Below are 16482 nucleotides of genomic sequence, written 5' to 3'. Positions count from 1 at the left end.
GAGCGGAGCGAGGGGCGGAGAGAAGGGCTCGTTAAAAATATAATATTAAAGCGTCTGCGTGGATACGCGATACGCGCGGAGTCGTTCGTAACATCAAGTATCTAGTTACGGATAAAGAAGAAAGTCCGGGCAAACACCCGTAAATACCCGCAATCTCTTTCGAACGTGCGCAGTTTCGTAACATCATCGAACGCGAAGGGGAAGATGTAAACGGAATAAAAAAGATGGAGGATAGAACACGACTTCGTTAGCGATAGATTCGCTAATTGCGTCTCGAGCTGCAATTAAGACTAAAAGTGACGCGACGAGAAACGCGCGCGGGTATACGTACTCGATTATTCTGACAAATCAACGTGAAACCGATGATGTAACGCGGCTGGAGGCGCATCGGGCAATAAACGTTGGAGGAGCCATTACATCGGAATACAAGATGCAGCCGCATCAAATTTAGATTGCGCTCTGTCTCAGGGGTACCGACCTTTCTGCATCATTTACACCGGATCGATCCTCCGCGCCTCCTCGATCTTCCCCCCTTTCGCCCTCCCCCCGTCCTCCCCGTGTCTCGTTTCAGAAGTTCATTAGCTATTCGGAGTTTAAGAGCTCTCGAGTACAAGTTTCGTCACTCGTGAATTTTGATTCATTCTTCGGGGGGCTACGCTCGCCGCGGACGACTTTCGCCGTGGGATCTTTATTCACGCGAGAACATGTAATTTACATGCCTGTTGCGCTAATGCTGTAAATGTCTCACCTCGAGCAACGTTAACAAATATAATCTGGGAGGGGGGGGGGGCAAGTCGAGAACGTTATCAATTTTTGTCATCTATAATCCAGACGTGCGTCTTTCAGCGAGGATATATGTGGGAAACGATGACTCGGCACGATTATCGATAATACACGCCGGTAAAGATACGTAAATATGTAATGTACAGTAACGTAATGTCTTGTAAGATTGTTCGAGTTTAATCGCCCATTATTTTTCGCTCACGGGACAGCATGCGGGTCGATGATTTATCGTTCGCGGGCAGAGGCCACGAAATCCTAACGTATGACTCGGTGGAATCGCCGGTAAATCCGCCGATCGATCCTTTTGAGCCCGCATTCAATGGCGAACGAAATTAGCGAGCGCGCGGCATTGACAACCGCTTTGTTCGTCTGTCACGCGAGCGTTCCCGCGATAAATTTGCGCCGGCAACCGTAGCGTTTCGTGTAAATGCCAATCAGCTGCATAATTATCGGTCACGAGCCACTGCGGTGGCCCGAAATTGTTTCTACTCGCTTAGTTAGAGTTTTAGAGCGCGGAAAATAAACCTGTGGCCTGCGTTAAATAATCTGTTACTTTTAACCCTCCCTCCCTTCCGATTCGTTCCCGATAAATCGGATCGTGCAGAGGACTTAGGAGTCGTAATGGCTTGTAAATTGGACGCCCCGCGAGATATCCGTGCATCGTATCCGCGTGCGCGGCGCACTGTAATAATCGACGATCACGCTGAGACTTAATCATTCCTACCGCGCCTCGGCGAAGAAAGAATAGATTAGAGACGTCGCCCGTAACTAACGGCGCTGTTGCGTGCTAAGAGGAGGGAAAAACGAGGGGGAGAAACGCGATTGCCCTTTGAGAACCTTTCAGAGTGGAGGCTCGTGCTCGAGAAAATCGAGCTCGACTGAGTCTCGGCACTTTGAAACTTTTGAATATCCGGCGAGACAGGCGTTTCTCGATTGTCTGCCGCAGGTGGATGCCCCGCTCCACCATGAGGCCGGCCGAGGGTGACGCGTCGGATTGCATTTTAGTGGTCGGCGTATCCAGATCGAAAATGGCCGTCGCTTTTCTATCGGTCGCCCTGCTGTCTCTCTTCCTCACCTTCCACATACTCTACGACAGCGCCGTTTACAGCCTCCATGCGGTCTCCGCCGTCGAAGGACGCACGGTCGAACTGGTTTCTCAGGTAACGTGTCTCTTGTAACAAAAATTGCATTTCGCGAATGTCTCTCCGCAGACAGTACCAGACTGCCATGTATGTGGTGGATTTATGACAGGTACGCGCGTCGCCGCCCCTCATCTTCTCCAACTCCAAGGTTCACTTCCCGCGCACGAATCGCCATCTTCCCCAGGCCATCATAATCGGCGTACGCAAGTGCGGCACGAGGGCATTGCTGGAGATGCTCTTCCTGCACCCGCAGATACAGAAGGCGGCCGGCGAGGTCCACTTCTTCGACCGTGACGACAACTACGGGAAGGGTCTGGAATGGTACCGCCGCAAGATGCCCTACTCCTTCAAGGGACAGATCACCATCGAGAAGAGCCCCAGTTACTTCGTGACGCCCGAGGTGCCCGAGAGGATCCGCGCGATGAACGGCAGCGTCAAGCTGTTGCTGATCGTGCGGGAGCCAGTCACCCGGGCGATATCGGATTACACGCAATTGCGCACGCACGCCGCGACCGCGTCCACATTGACCAACGGCACGCCGCAACAACAGCAGCAACAGCAGCAGCAAGTGGCGCGTACATTCGAGGAGCTTGTTATGCGACCCGACGGTACCATCAACGAGTCCTACAGACCGGTCGCCATCTCCCTCTATCACACCTATATGCATCGTTGGCTGGAAGTGTTCCCCAGGGAGCAGATTCTTATAGTGAATGGCGATCAATTGATCGAGGATCCGGTACCTCAGCTGCGCCGAATCGAAAATTTCCTCGGGCTAGAGCCGCGCATCGGTCGGCACAACTTCTACTTTAACCACACCAAGGGCTTCTATTGCCTGAGGAACGAGACTTCGGAGAAGTGTCTGAAGGAGAGCAAGGGGAGACGTCATCCGCGCGTCAGTCCGATGGTCGTGACAAAGCTGAGGAAGTTCTTCAACGAGCACAATCAACGCTTCTACGAGCTCGTCGGTGAGGATCTCGGCTGGCCGGAAGAATAACCATCGTGGAAAGTCCCGACTCGTTCGTTACGCGACGCGAGTCGCGTGTGCATCCAGCGGCGGGCATGATCGTTCAGAAAATCAAATACATTATCATCCTCTATCCCCTATCGTCCTCTCGCCGAAGAAGGTAATATCGCTGCCGATCATCGATGGAAATTAACCGCGGGTCGAAGAACTGACGTCGTCGACCAAGACTCTTCGGCATTACATCGTTTCGATCAGCGATATTCTTCGGGGACACCGACAAGGATAAGTAATTCATTATTGATTATCGATTCCTTTATTCTCGTTAAAGAGGTTTAATGCGCTGATGTTTCACGATGAAAGTATACCGGCGCCGTTATTAGCGGGATGCATGCGAGACCGAGCATCTTGTTATTGCATTATCAAACATGTAAGCGTATATACAAAACAGGCGCACACAGAGGAATACACATATACACATACGCGCACACACAGAGACAGACAGACACTGACACAAAAGTTACAATAACGCCGGCCAAAATAAAATAGAGACGCGGATCTGCGAGACGGACGCGATCGCCTCGTGGATTCGCGCGGCATGCGGATCACATTGGTCCGTGACTTTACATATCAATTTTACATATCGATAGTTTACATATCAATAGGTTAACTAGTTCGTATGACAAAGATTGAATATTTTTATAATCCACATTGGAAGTTGTTATATCGCTTATGTCGTTAAGGATATTACGTAACGCGAAGGATTCTCGCGCGATCATGAAGATCGTAAGTTTTATTTATCGCGCCTCGCGCATGCACGATTCACTACCCTAAGTATAGAAAGAGGAGTGTAATTATGCCAGTCTACTTTTTTTTTTTAGGTAAACCGAGAGAGAAAGTCGAACGCAATATTTTCTTTCCCGTCTCCTCTAAGTTTATCTCTTCTCTTTCTCTCTCTCTTTTTCTCCCGGCAGAAAAACGCGAACGTTCTTCTCCATCGTTCTCTGACACTGGATATTGGCGCAAGCGTTCCTCTGGGAACACGAAGAGAGAAGTAGGGTGGAATCCGACCAACCGCGAATAAACTCGTCAGCGGCAGCATAGACGGAACGGTTCGCCGAGGCTTTATCGTAGAAATCTTTATAATCGATTATTCTCCAAATCTCCCGATGGAGCTTGAACATGTAACGTTCTTTATACGTAGTAAATTTCTATCGAATGAGACCGAGTATTACACATGTGTAGCGAAAGCAATGCGACAACGGGAACTCCATCATGAATTTATTACAACAGTACGAAAAGCCCTCTCTTTGTCGTTGAAAGAGCTTTTAATTATTACCCGGGATAATTAATAATTTGACTCGTCGTCGACGAGGATGATGGACGTCGCGAGACGTAACTAGTATGCTTTAATACAATATGCTTGCGGATTTTGAAAGGCACATTAAACTTTGTAATAACGAGAGAGAATCATTTATTAAATACCTGAAGAATTTTACGGGAATTTTTATATTTTTCTCAAAATCCTCTTTTTTAATGTGGATCATGGCTGATGAGGATCACCGACGATTGGAGACGATTACAAAGTATATATATGTTATTGGGAACGCGGGGAAAACAAGGGAGATGAAAGAAGCGAGTCGTAGTAAGCGAGAGCTTGCCGCTTAGCGAGCAGGCTCTTCTCTCGGAAGGATACGGCGCGCTGCCATAAATAATCCGCTTTGCGGCGCAAGTGAGTCGTGCATGCGCGGCAAAATGCACCGTGCGTTAATTCGTGCGATAAATACCGATCGCCTAGGCTCCGTTTCAGCGGCCGGAGATCTCGGGGAATCGGAGTAATCGGCGTTCCGAGGCCAAGTGCGTCAATTTTCTTTGCGCCGCGATTATTTTCCAACGAACAGGCACTACTACACCTATTATCCGATATCTTCGCAATTTGAACATTTAGAACACGTTCGGTGTCATCGACTTGGAAGCTTGAAGCAAAAAGGAGGCGATTCACGCCGGTTAAATCATTTCCAACGAGAGGAGAGAGAGAACGTTTATCCTTGGTACTGGAGCGGAATAAGCTCCCCGAGCTTATTTCTATTAATCTGTTTTCACAGTTGTGATTATTTAGAAGCGAAGCTCCGCTTTACGCACACCGACTTCGTTAATTACCTCGTCGCTGCAATTTGCCCGCCCGTCACAAATGGGTATAACGTTGTTGCGCGGCTCGATCATCGGTTTCGTCGAAAGCCCAATCCGACGAGGTCTCGTCAACGGCAATTTCGAGTCTCGAGCAATTCGGGCCTCAAAGAGAGCCCGTGCGTCTCGTGCGTCTCGTCGTCGTCGATCCTCCTTTTCGCCATACACGCCGCGCTTTGATCAAATCTCTGCTCCCTCTGCGGGGACTCGGTTGCATTCGGTGTAAGTTGTAATTTCCGCAAACAACCTTTGATTCTCGTTGGATTACCTCACCGGTTAGGTACGGGTTTATAGAGCACTCGGGATGCGAATCTTTCGCGATTAATACACGAGCGAGAGGGTTTCCCCGCCGATAGATTATCTCTCTCTCCCTCTATACGCTTTCTCGAACAATGTCGGATCGATAGAGTCGGAACGAGCGAGCAATTGTTATCGCAAGTAAATTTTCAATTAGCAGATTAATACCGCGGCGTGACCGAGGACGAATTCGAAAACGTCACGCCATCGGTCTTTTTGCGACTCCTTCCGCATAATCTCGCGGACGAATATTTAATTTCCTTGACTAATAACCGTAGCGAGTTTTGTTCGGTGCTGCACGCGTGACACGCAATTGCTTTTCCACGGCTTTAAAACGCACATATCGCTCGATATTCCTCCTCGTGACGAGCGAAAGGGATCGCGTTACGACTTCCGACCTCCGCGCCTAATTAAGGAACTTGCAGACCTTCTTTAGGGAAGTCACGGCACGGCTCGATAAGCTAAGAAGCGTTAGCCGCGGTCACGTTAACCATCTCGCACGCTCGGTTACGCTCGTTTAAACAGTCGAGGGAATATTTTTCATTTAATTTCGCATTCTCTAACGAGCGATAGCGTTTTTTTGAGATCGCAGCGGTATTTAATCGCCCGATCGATCGTCTCCTTTCTACTTTTTCATTTTCGAAGAGCGAGCAGAAAGAGATTTCTCGAATGAGAATTGGCGCGCCGGCCAGATATATAGTTACGTTTTCGATTATAATAATGTCCGGGCAACGACGATGGAATCGCCAAGAGCGAAAGCTCTTTGTGAACGAATATTAAATTACCGCGACTTTAATAAATCTCCCGCCGAATCATCTATCCGTTGGCCGTCGTTAAAATTACGGCGCGAAAAAATATCGTCTCCGGAGCGGAGCAAGATAAATATTGTTCCTTTCCGTCTCTCTCGTTACTGCAAGGGAACGAATAGAAGTTTCATTCCCCGGCGCGCATCGCGCGCGATCACGATATTCTCCCTCGGCCTGCTCCGCGGCCCCGGTCTCGGGCATTCACCCCGACTTTAGTGGCGTTAACAACCCCCCTTCCCTCCTTCCTCTCGGGAGGGGGCGAGGTGCTCTCTTTTTCATCTCTTTTTTTTTTCTCCATTCGTCGATGTCCGGTCAATCTACGGGGATTTCACACGGCGGCCCTGTGCCATTTGCCGGGGTGTCGCGCGAAAACAAATATTTTCAACGCCGAAGTTAGCGCGGGAGCCTCTGTAAATATGTCATTTCGTTCCTTCGCATCTTCCGGATGAAATATGAAACGACATGGAACGGCCACCTGGCGAGATACAGATGTCGAACGTGTAATGTACCTTGTTACGTATACACCGGAGGTGTCCGACGACCTATAAAATGTAACACACATCGCGCTGCCATGGAAGTAGAAATTGAATTGGGGTCTTTCGGAAACAGCTGCCCGCGCCCGGATAACCCCTTTGCTTTGACTGATCGATATTGCTCGCCATTCACGTGGACGTCCAGCGAAATGTACGCAGATCCCGCGGATCCCTCTTGTCCCTTTCGTCTCCATTACGGATGCACCCTCTACGGAGCGGAGCCGAGATGAATATGTATTTTCCAGCGAGCGCGCGGCACGCGAAAGCACTGAAATTTATAAAGACCCCGTAGCAGGTATCCCGTACCATTTCCCAAACTATTTCCTCGCTTTTCGTGTAATAACGATCCCGTGTCCGAGATATTTAGCCTTGAAGATGACGGACGATTTATTCGCGAAAAATTCTTGTCCAAGAAAAATCCTCCGAAACTTTCCGAGTATTTTCCGCACACTATATATATATCTCTCTCTTTCTACCTTTTTAAATATTTTCCGGTTCCTTCTTCTCCATTAATACCGATACCCGGACAATGAAATAGCCTGACACGGTCGCGAGAGGCGCTTCTTTTCGCGTGTGATGAATATGCATTTTATGCAAAATGCATCCGCGCTCGCCTCGACTTAAGTCGAGGAAGAAGAAGCGCCGGACTACGAAGGTATCGCAGGAAGGAAGGGTTCGCATAACGATCTCGAGAAGTCGCCGCGAGTAAAGGAATTATACGGAATTATGAGGGCGTGGATTCTGATCTAACTATCCGTAAATCCGAATATTCAATGCGGAGGTCACCGACCTGCGGCACTCCGGTAAAGTCCGGGAAAGGAAATAGGAAACTGTACAACGTATCAGGAAAATCACGTAAGGATAGACAAGAACGGGGAAGGGGAGGAGAGGAGAAAAAATGTCACCCCCCGAGGGAAGAAATTTTACGGCGCATCGACTATACGGGGTATCTCCGAGCGCGTTATACTACCGGCATGATAAAATTCAGAATCGATTCTCCCTTAATCGCGTATTACTATGCGATACCCGACGTGAACGGTGAGTTACTTCGGGTCTCGGGGGATAATAATAACGCGGTAATCAACCCTCGAGAAGTTTCGTGGAATGGCGGCTTAATAATGCACGCGAAATGCTCCCGGTATCCACGTGTCGAACCAATGACGAAATTGAATCGCAATATTCGCGATCGTTTTGCTAAATCACGCGATAGATTTCGGATCAATATAGGATAGAAGCTATTTTAGCCATTTCAACGTTTTTTTTTTTTTTTTTCTTAATCTTGGTTTACATGACTAAACAGAAGCATTAACGTACTAAAAAGATTTTGAATACTGGTTCCTATATTACACATTACGTTTTTTAAAATATTTATTACTCTGTGATAACGTGATATTATTTGAATAAATATTGTCCGTAATAACAATACATATTTTTTTTTCGTGTAGCACGGCGGAAGTAAAAATGGTGACGCGCGGCACGAAGCTATGGAAAAAACGCGAAAAAGCGTGAAAATATCGCTGTTACTGCGCAAAAATCTAATTAATTGCCCGTGCAAACTTTTTTACGCTTTAGATTCCGGAACCTTTAAAAATTTTTCGACCCGCTATTGCCGGGCCGAAAAGCGGACACAAAGGTCATTCGTTTGCGCATTTCGCGCGACTGCGTTTACCGGAAATACTCCGGCAGGACGATTACTCGAACGTTTGAAAATTCAAATTTTAGTGTTGAGCGTTTTTAGAACACATAAATTCTTATTCGCATTGTAAAAAGATACGAAGTAAATTAATGTTTTTGGATGATCTTTATACACAACTCGAGAACGTGCGTTTGAATATCGAGAAGAACCGAGCTATGTGCCCTTTGCTAAATAATCGATGAGAGCAGCTTGATCTTCGTTTGTCTTTGACTCGTTCCCGTTTATTGATCGCAGCGATCAGTTTACTCTATTTTCTTTCTTACCGTTATATCATTGCCTTTTACTACTATAAACGGTATTGGACCAGCTAAATCCGGAAAATTGCCATCTATAAGCATAATTAAGAAGTTCGTTTTTGCAAGAGAAAAAGATGTATTTTCGTCCGACCCGTCCACTTGTAAGAACTCGAAACTTATCTCCAACAAATAATAAACGTCCAGTACCAAAATACACGTGTATCTCCTAAAAAAATTTTGCGTCTCCAGAAATAAAAATATCAAAGAGGATATCGAATGATAGGTGTCAGATTATATATAAATATAATCATGAAAATTAAATTAGAAGCGGTGTGTACGTTTTTATAACAACATTCTCGAAGAGATTGACGCGCAGGGATAGGCCTTCGAATCTCCCGAAGCACGAAGGGGAGGTTAGACCACGGGAGGATGAAAGAAACCAAGACATTAACGAGTCAACAAGGAGGGTGTATGCAATTATCTCTTTTTGGGGTGGCACGCACTCTCGCGCTCGGAACGTTAGCCGTTAGTCGTTAAAAAGAAAATACATATCATACTTGATAAGGGTAGAATAAGAAGGTCGCTCAACGATCCTTGGATCACTCGAATCTATACTTCGACAAATTCTTGGATCATTGAATTTTCGGATCACCGGATCCTTGGACCGTCGGGGAGATCCACGGATCATTGGAATCGCGAATCATTCCTTCGCGTCGCGCTCGCCACGAACTTGTGCGTGAATTCATCCTCGTCGAGTGCAATTTTGCGAGAAAAATTGCACATAATTCAATGCGGTGCAAGTCCTTCCAATAATACTCGATCGCATCACTTTGTAATGGTACAAAAATTCAATTTATGACTCAATCGCTGAGAGACACTCAATTCGAAAAATGAAAAACTTATACAAAAGTGACTAAGTCGGAGGTGAAAAGTACAAAAGACATCAACAAGCAGCAACCTTCCAACGAGAAAGAAATTCGCCCCGGAAAGCGAGGAATCTATGAATGGAGGGACATGTAGTGGATCTAGGATACAATGTGTACACGCGCGAGTTGCAACTTGCGCTTGCTTTCCGTTCCTTCTTATCGGCTTTCGCGAGTCAACGGCGGCAGTGGAGTACACTTTCTACCACGGACGGGGGATATCTCAACGAGAGAGTGTCCCCCGTCCTGCCCCTTGCCAACCGGCCCATCCTCCTTTTCCCTTCACCTTCATCGTCTGTATCGTGCACCCCCGCGGGAGAGCACTGATTTATTTAAAAGACGAAGTCGACGCGAAGCTACCGGCTCCGTCACTGCCGGCAAGAGTCGCTCGATTCTCGCATCCCGGGTTTCCACTTGAATTTTTATTTTACAAATTTTTGTCTCTTCCGGTACACGTGCCGATTTATTTCCCCACAGTCATTCACAACCGACTTTCCCTATATTTGGCTCGCTAAATTTACCGCGTAGTAAACTCGAACTAAAATTTGCATTTCCAATTTGAACCTGTGCCCGTAGCTAAATATACTCCGCTTTCATAATTAAGTTCGAAGTCAAACTTTATCGGCGATGATTCAGACATTAGATTATGACTAATATCTTCAATTCTCAGCTGCTTGTAATTCGAGCTTTATTAATACCTCGACTTTTAACCACACCACCATTTTTCCCCGCGTAGACTGCAACAGTATCTATGCAGATATCTCGCGTTTCGAAGATATCTCGCGAGTAATCCTCCGAGGAAATTTCTCCGATCAGGAACAAATGGCGGAAGAACAGTGTATATATGTGCGCTCTTTGTTCGCCTATAAGATTCCGTTTTGTACCACGGGAGAACGTGGCGGGCGCAATCGGCGCTCTGTCGACAAAATATCAGATATCTTATCGAGATGACAGCTTCTTCGATGACTCGAACGCCGTTGTTGTTATCTTTCAAGTTGTTCGTCTCGTAAGAACTTTTGATATCGCTCGCGCGAAGAATGCTGTATCAGAGGTGCACAAACTAATGCGCATTCAGCTCGGTTTAGACCGGTTTGTTATTTTTTTTGAGACGTATAAATCGAATTAAGTTAAGATATACGATGTTCTAAAGCACGCTGCACATCTTTATTTGCCAAGAAAAACGTATAATTATTATGTTATAATAATATATGTAAGTATAATAACGTATTATTATGTTAAGATATCAGAAAAGTCATGTCTACTTTATAATTATTATTATATTACCTCTCTCCCTGTGATGTCAAATTAGCATATCGTAACTTTCGTTCCCGCAATATTAAGTGCAATATGTCGTTACTACCACTGCAATCTATTTTTATAAACGGTAAAAATTGAAACAGCGAGAGACGATCGATTATCGGTTTATATCAAACTGGTGAATAATGCGACAAGTGGGGCCAGTATCCTTTTTTTGGAAGGAAAGATAGTTAACCAAAGAAAGAGTGTTAAGGATTTAGTTGGTCTCATTCGATCGCTCGTTTATTTAAGTATTTTACCATGTCACTTGTGTGCGATTTGTGTGAGATTTCCGTATTCTTTGTCCGGGTGACAAAAAGCGAGTTTGCGCGCCGCTGGTAAGGCGTAAGGATAGACGTAAGATAGATTTACAAAACCGTAGCTATACGTTAAGCAATAAGCCACGCTAAAAGAGAAAAAAAACGATACATATCAACAATTGCCTGTACGGCGTACACGATGTCGTTTCTCGACACGTGAGCCGGATTAAGCGAAAACAAAAAAAAAAGAAGAGTTTCACAAAAGCGAGGTGTCCGTGCGGAACCGAGAACGATCGAGAAGCAATCGCACAAGTTACGGGGGTTGAGGGATAACAAAATATCTTATATCGCAAGATTTTTCTGAAAATGTAAGTATCCGAATGTTTGCGAGACTATATAGATGGCGGAGATGAAACTTTTAGAAAACATTCCGTCGATCTTTTTATGGCGAGCATGTAATCAAGCTGGACATTCCGTGCACATTTACAGAACGTGTTTTCGTATTCTCTTTCATTCGTAGTGTTTTTATAAGTACATCGGGTTCAAACGTAAAAAGCTTGTATATATATCGTTTTATATATATATATATATATATATATATATATATATATATATATATATATATATATATATATATGGAGGGGTAAAAGCCATAAGGTGTAAGTTAAATTTTTCAAAATATTGACTCGTGTGCATAGATGCAATCTATACAATATATAAATTGCATCTATGCACACGAGTAAATATTTTGAAAAATTCGACTTACACCACTATGGCTTTTACCCCTCCATATATCGGTCCAAACGTAAAAAGCTTCCTGTTGAAAATTTTCGGTAGTTTTTTCTTCGGAAACGCGTGGAATGGAGGGAAATAAACCGTGAGAGGGTTGTCCGTAAAGCGGTAGTTTTCCTTCGGGAAAGCGTGAATTAATACACGCGGAAATATCGATCGACCCCGAGCCGTGGCGCGCATACGGCAAAAAAGTAAGGTCGTTCCGCGAAAAAAAAACGGTGGAGAGGAGACCCCGGCGTAGGAGAGAAGACGGGGGAGAAAAGCCACATCTCGCGGCCATGTCCGTTTGGCGCGGCCGCGTTTATTTCCCCGGGAGAGCCGGCCTCCGGTGGAATATAAAAGGCTTTTGCGCGGCGACCCGGCAAAAATCGCCGGCACACGCCTAATCGGCCGAGGGTTGATTAGATAAAACGTGGAAACGCGGCGCGACGCTGCGCGCCACGCGGAATTTGCATTCCGCGGGGAACGGCCGGCGGGACCGGCCGTGTAAAGTCGAATTTCACTGTTATCCCGAGAAATCATTATGCCGAGAAACTTCCCGACTGCTTCTCGATTCGCGAAGGGCGACGCGCAACCACCTTAGGGTCGCATCAAACTAACGCTATAGTTCAAAACGAGTACATATCACTAGTTGTTAATGGCGCATCGTACATAGGTTTAATAACGATTAATAATTAATTTATTATACATTTACCCGTATCTTATATATATATAATATACATATAAAGAATTGATATATGTATATACAATATCTATATACATATGTGTACGCACGTACATATATACACAAGCTAGCGCGTAAGTTTTAATAAGACAGTAGAGAGAAACGACAGAGGGAACGTAACTTGACGATTATTCGTCGCTAATGTTCCGACATACGAACGGAAATACGGACAAAAGCTATTCTCCATCGATATCGAAACCAGACAGTATTTTAAATGAGATATATAATGATCGTTAGCATCGTTAGCCACGTATGTCTATTACGTACCGTTTAGCGTTGGTAATCGGTTTCTGTTAGAGGCTTAATCCGTTTGTTTTTTTTTTCATCACTATATAACGGTATTTTTTTGAACGAACAATTGCCTAAGTGCGTCACTGAACTGTATTTGAAAAATTGACACAACCTGTAAACGTTATTTTGCGTTGCGTGAAGTTTACCGGGTGATTTACCGCTTAGAAATAAAAAAAAATTAAATTAAAACCTTAACGTTATATCATACAAAGCCGGGCATCAATTAAGCACACAACTGCGCTTCCACAATTAAATTTTTATAACGACTTGTTGTTATACATTGAAATCTATCGACAAACAATACATTTATTACGCGCGATTTAATTTGAACGCCGAAAGAAAAAAAAGTCCTTCAATTAAATGTCAGAAAGCAACTCTTCCTCTCGTCGACTTTGCTCTAGATCGAAAGTGACACGAAATACTCGTATTCAGAGATACATATACAAACACACACATGCGCGCGCACTCACGTTCACGCACACACTCACACGCGCACACGTAACACTTTTAATAAACAAAAAAAATTGTCGTTATCGATGTCTACGATAAATTGTTAAAACCCAAGGCGGCACCGAATCTCTCGGAATCGTTGCCGCTCCTGGGCCGATTTGTAATTAACGTTTAACGATATTTATTATTTTGTTTGTAATAGCATATACCGTGTATGTGTTTCCCGTTTGTGGTTACCCTTACCATTTCCTCTTTCCTCTTTCCTCGTACTTCGATAGGAACTTTAAGGATAACGAATTTCTCGTGTCGCTTCTCACTCTCTCGTACCTTTTAAACGGGCGCCCCGTTAGACGCCCGGCGTAACTAATTAATTAATTCCCTAATATGTTGTACTTGGTCCGATTGTTTAACTGCATATACGAGCTAAAAGTCGATTTTCCGGCCGTCGTTATCCGTGAGATTGTGAGATCCACCAACTCCGCTTCTCTCGTATCGGGTGACGTCGCGACGTCTCGCCCCGTTATATCGAGTGTCTTTCATTCGTTGCCGTAGCGGTTCAGCGGATGCGATGCGGTGCAACGGAACAACGAACGATATACGGAATCGGTATAAAATCCGACGAGGGAATTAATCGTGAGGGAAAAGATGCGGGGAAAATTTATAAATGAGAAAGCGGCAGAGCCGCTACTGCCAGCCTCTGGCAAACCACCGGGATTTTTATATCGGATAAATATATTTAAACGAATTTATTGGAAATCTCTCTATTGAGGCGGGTAATTAATCTCGGTGAAATTATATCGAAATAAAGATATCGTATTATAATTAAATTAGGAATATTATCGCAAAAACTGTAATAATTGGATTATCTCTCGAATACACTCGGGGCCGAGATTCTGCGACGCAGCCATCGTATTAACCCCTTCTTGCTCGATATCGGGATTATCTGGCAATTTTGCATCTCCGATGCATGATTAAAAGAGGCGCTGTATCAACTAATAGCTTCTTAAAAACCGCGATACTTTTACGAGACTCTCGGTATATAAAAATGTCTTTTAAATCGGTAGCTCAAATAACTGAATGTAAATTTATCGCGAGTAAATAAAAGTATTCACGTAAAATAAACTTTAAAGGTGTATAGAACTATTAAATATATAATTAGATCGCAGAATTTCTCACCGACGGAAATTATGTGATACAAATTTGTGTGCGTTACGTATTTGATAGTAAATTTTATATTGTAGGATATTTATACAATATCGTTATGAGACTTTATAGGATAACGTAGTTTTAGATAGACAAATTGTTGTGATTTAAATAATTTATATCTTTGCATTCCATTTTATATCCGAGATCTCGATAAAAAAGTGTTTTACTGTACCGAGAATCGCAATATATATATATATGTATATATATATATATATATATATATATATATATATATATTAACACGTTGTCGTGTTAGGAAGGGGTTAAAGGGATCAAAGAGCTCGTAGCTTAACCATGTATACATACAGGTTTCTATCGCGTTTCTATGCGCATTATTGTAAATCGCGGACAGACGTTATTAAAACGCTGAAATTCATGGCATTTTCTCGACCAATATGAGTTAATAGCTATAGCCTGTTACTTCTAGCGTGTAATAACGTCCAGCGACGAACATGATTATTAAAAAAGAATTTTTCCTTTAATATATTATATGTATATTAAATGCGTTACATAATATATATTCGATATATTTTTTGTATTATATTATATTTAAATGTTACATGTTATATTATATTATATTATATATACGTTACATATATTTCTGTTTGCAAATTTTGTTTATTAATTGTGTTTCATCGAAGATTCGTTAAATATAAGCATCAATTTATAGAAGGCGATAAAAGAACTAAAAAATATGCGATAATATCAAATTTATGTCAAAATTAATTTTAGCTCTTGTATTTATAACTGATTTTCTTTCCCTATTGTATTGAAAATATTGCTTAAAAACGAAACGGGATAGTTTTTCAATAATGCTGCAAATTGTGGGAAAATGACCAAGCTTGACTCGTCCCGAGTGCTGGACGCAACATCTAAAAGCGACGGGCGAGCGGAACTCGACGAAATAATTTACGATTTACGTATGTCGCGCGACCAATGTCATATCGTGTAACGAAGAGCAATAATTCTCACCCTGTTGAAAAAAAATTCAACCCGAATTAAGAGCGCGATCGAGCTGTCGCGAATGGCAAGCTTCAGTCGAGGGTTGAATCTTCGGCGTATCGCAGAAGGGATTTCTGTGCGAAAAACCCTCGTTATACGCTGAGGATTATTTGAAAGAGGAAAATGCGGGGGAGAGAGAGAGAGAGAGAGAGAGAGAGAGAGAGAGCTCCGTCGAATCGAGAGTGAGAGAACAAACATCGAGATATGTATAATACGTCGCGTCAGAAAAAGATGTGATCGATTTCTGATAAAATGATGCGGATTCTTGTATCACTAAAAAAAAAAAAATAGGAAACAGAAGGATGCGGCGTTAATCGAGGAGACGATCACGCGTTTATTTCGATCTACATATAGCAATACGAGAGTCGCGCTCTCCGCGTGTAACAATTTCACGCAATAAAAAGATATAGCATAAACGCCCGCTAACATATGCGATTCGCAGTTACATATATTATATAACAATGTAATTGCGTGAGAAGCGTGTGGGCGGCGTGCTCCGGCGCGCGATCGTCTCATTGATGGCTCATTTCCGGCGCCCTCCGCGCTGGCATAGAGCGAGGTCGTAAATCACGTTTTTACGGCAACGCTCGCGAAACGAGCGGCCGAGCACGCGGCGGAGGGCCGAATTGCGGATGTAATGCGCGCCACGTTTCGTTGAATGAGTTATTATTATTAGCGTGGAGGAGAGCATCCTTGCGGGTTACGTCGCGCGTATATGCTTTATCCGTACGCTCGCACGTATCGGTCATCCCGTAAGCGATACAAACGCGTCTCTATTGTCGTTCGTTTTCTGTGTGATTAACGAAGCATGCAGTCTCCGCTTTCGTTTCTCACCGATCCGTACCGATCTCGCTCGTTCTATTGTTCCTACAAAGAGACGAGGTGAATTCGAAGCAA

The 16482-nt window shown here is 44.1% G+C and overlaps 1 protein-coding gene across 2 annotated transcripts in view; it reads left to right on the top strand.

The window, feature by feature from the left end:
* Window positions 1–14506, top strand: part of Hs3st-a (Heparan sulfate 3-O sulfotransferase-A) — a 42808-nt gene extending 28302 nt beyond the window's left edge. The window contains exons 4-5 of one of the 2 annotated variants that reach the window (XM_071787295.1): window positions 1789–1943; window positions 2035–14506. In XM_071787295.1, the coding sequence (XP_071643396.1) occupies window positions 1789–1943; window positions 2035–2919 (1040 nt within the window). In that variant the 3' untranslated portion in view covers window positions 2920–14506. Of the gene's footprint in view, window positions 1–1729; window positions 1944–2034 lie in introns of both variants that reach the window. The other variant, XM_071787294.1, reaches the window with a different exon arrangement.
* The last annotated feature ends 1976 nt before the right edge of the window (window positions 14507–16482 follow it).

The sequence above is a fragment of the Temnothorax longispinosus genome, chromosome 9 (assembly GCF_030848805.1).
Source record: "Temnothorax longispinosus isolate EJ_2023e chromosome 9, Tlon_JGU_v1, whole genome shotgun sequence".
Taxonomy (NCBI): Eukaryota; Metazoa; Arthropoda; class Insecta; order Hymenoptera; family Formicidae; genus Temnothorax; species Temnothorax longispinosus.
Note: the sequence above shows the minus strand (reverse complement) of the source record. Positions and strands in the feature narration are given on the sequence as shown.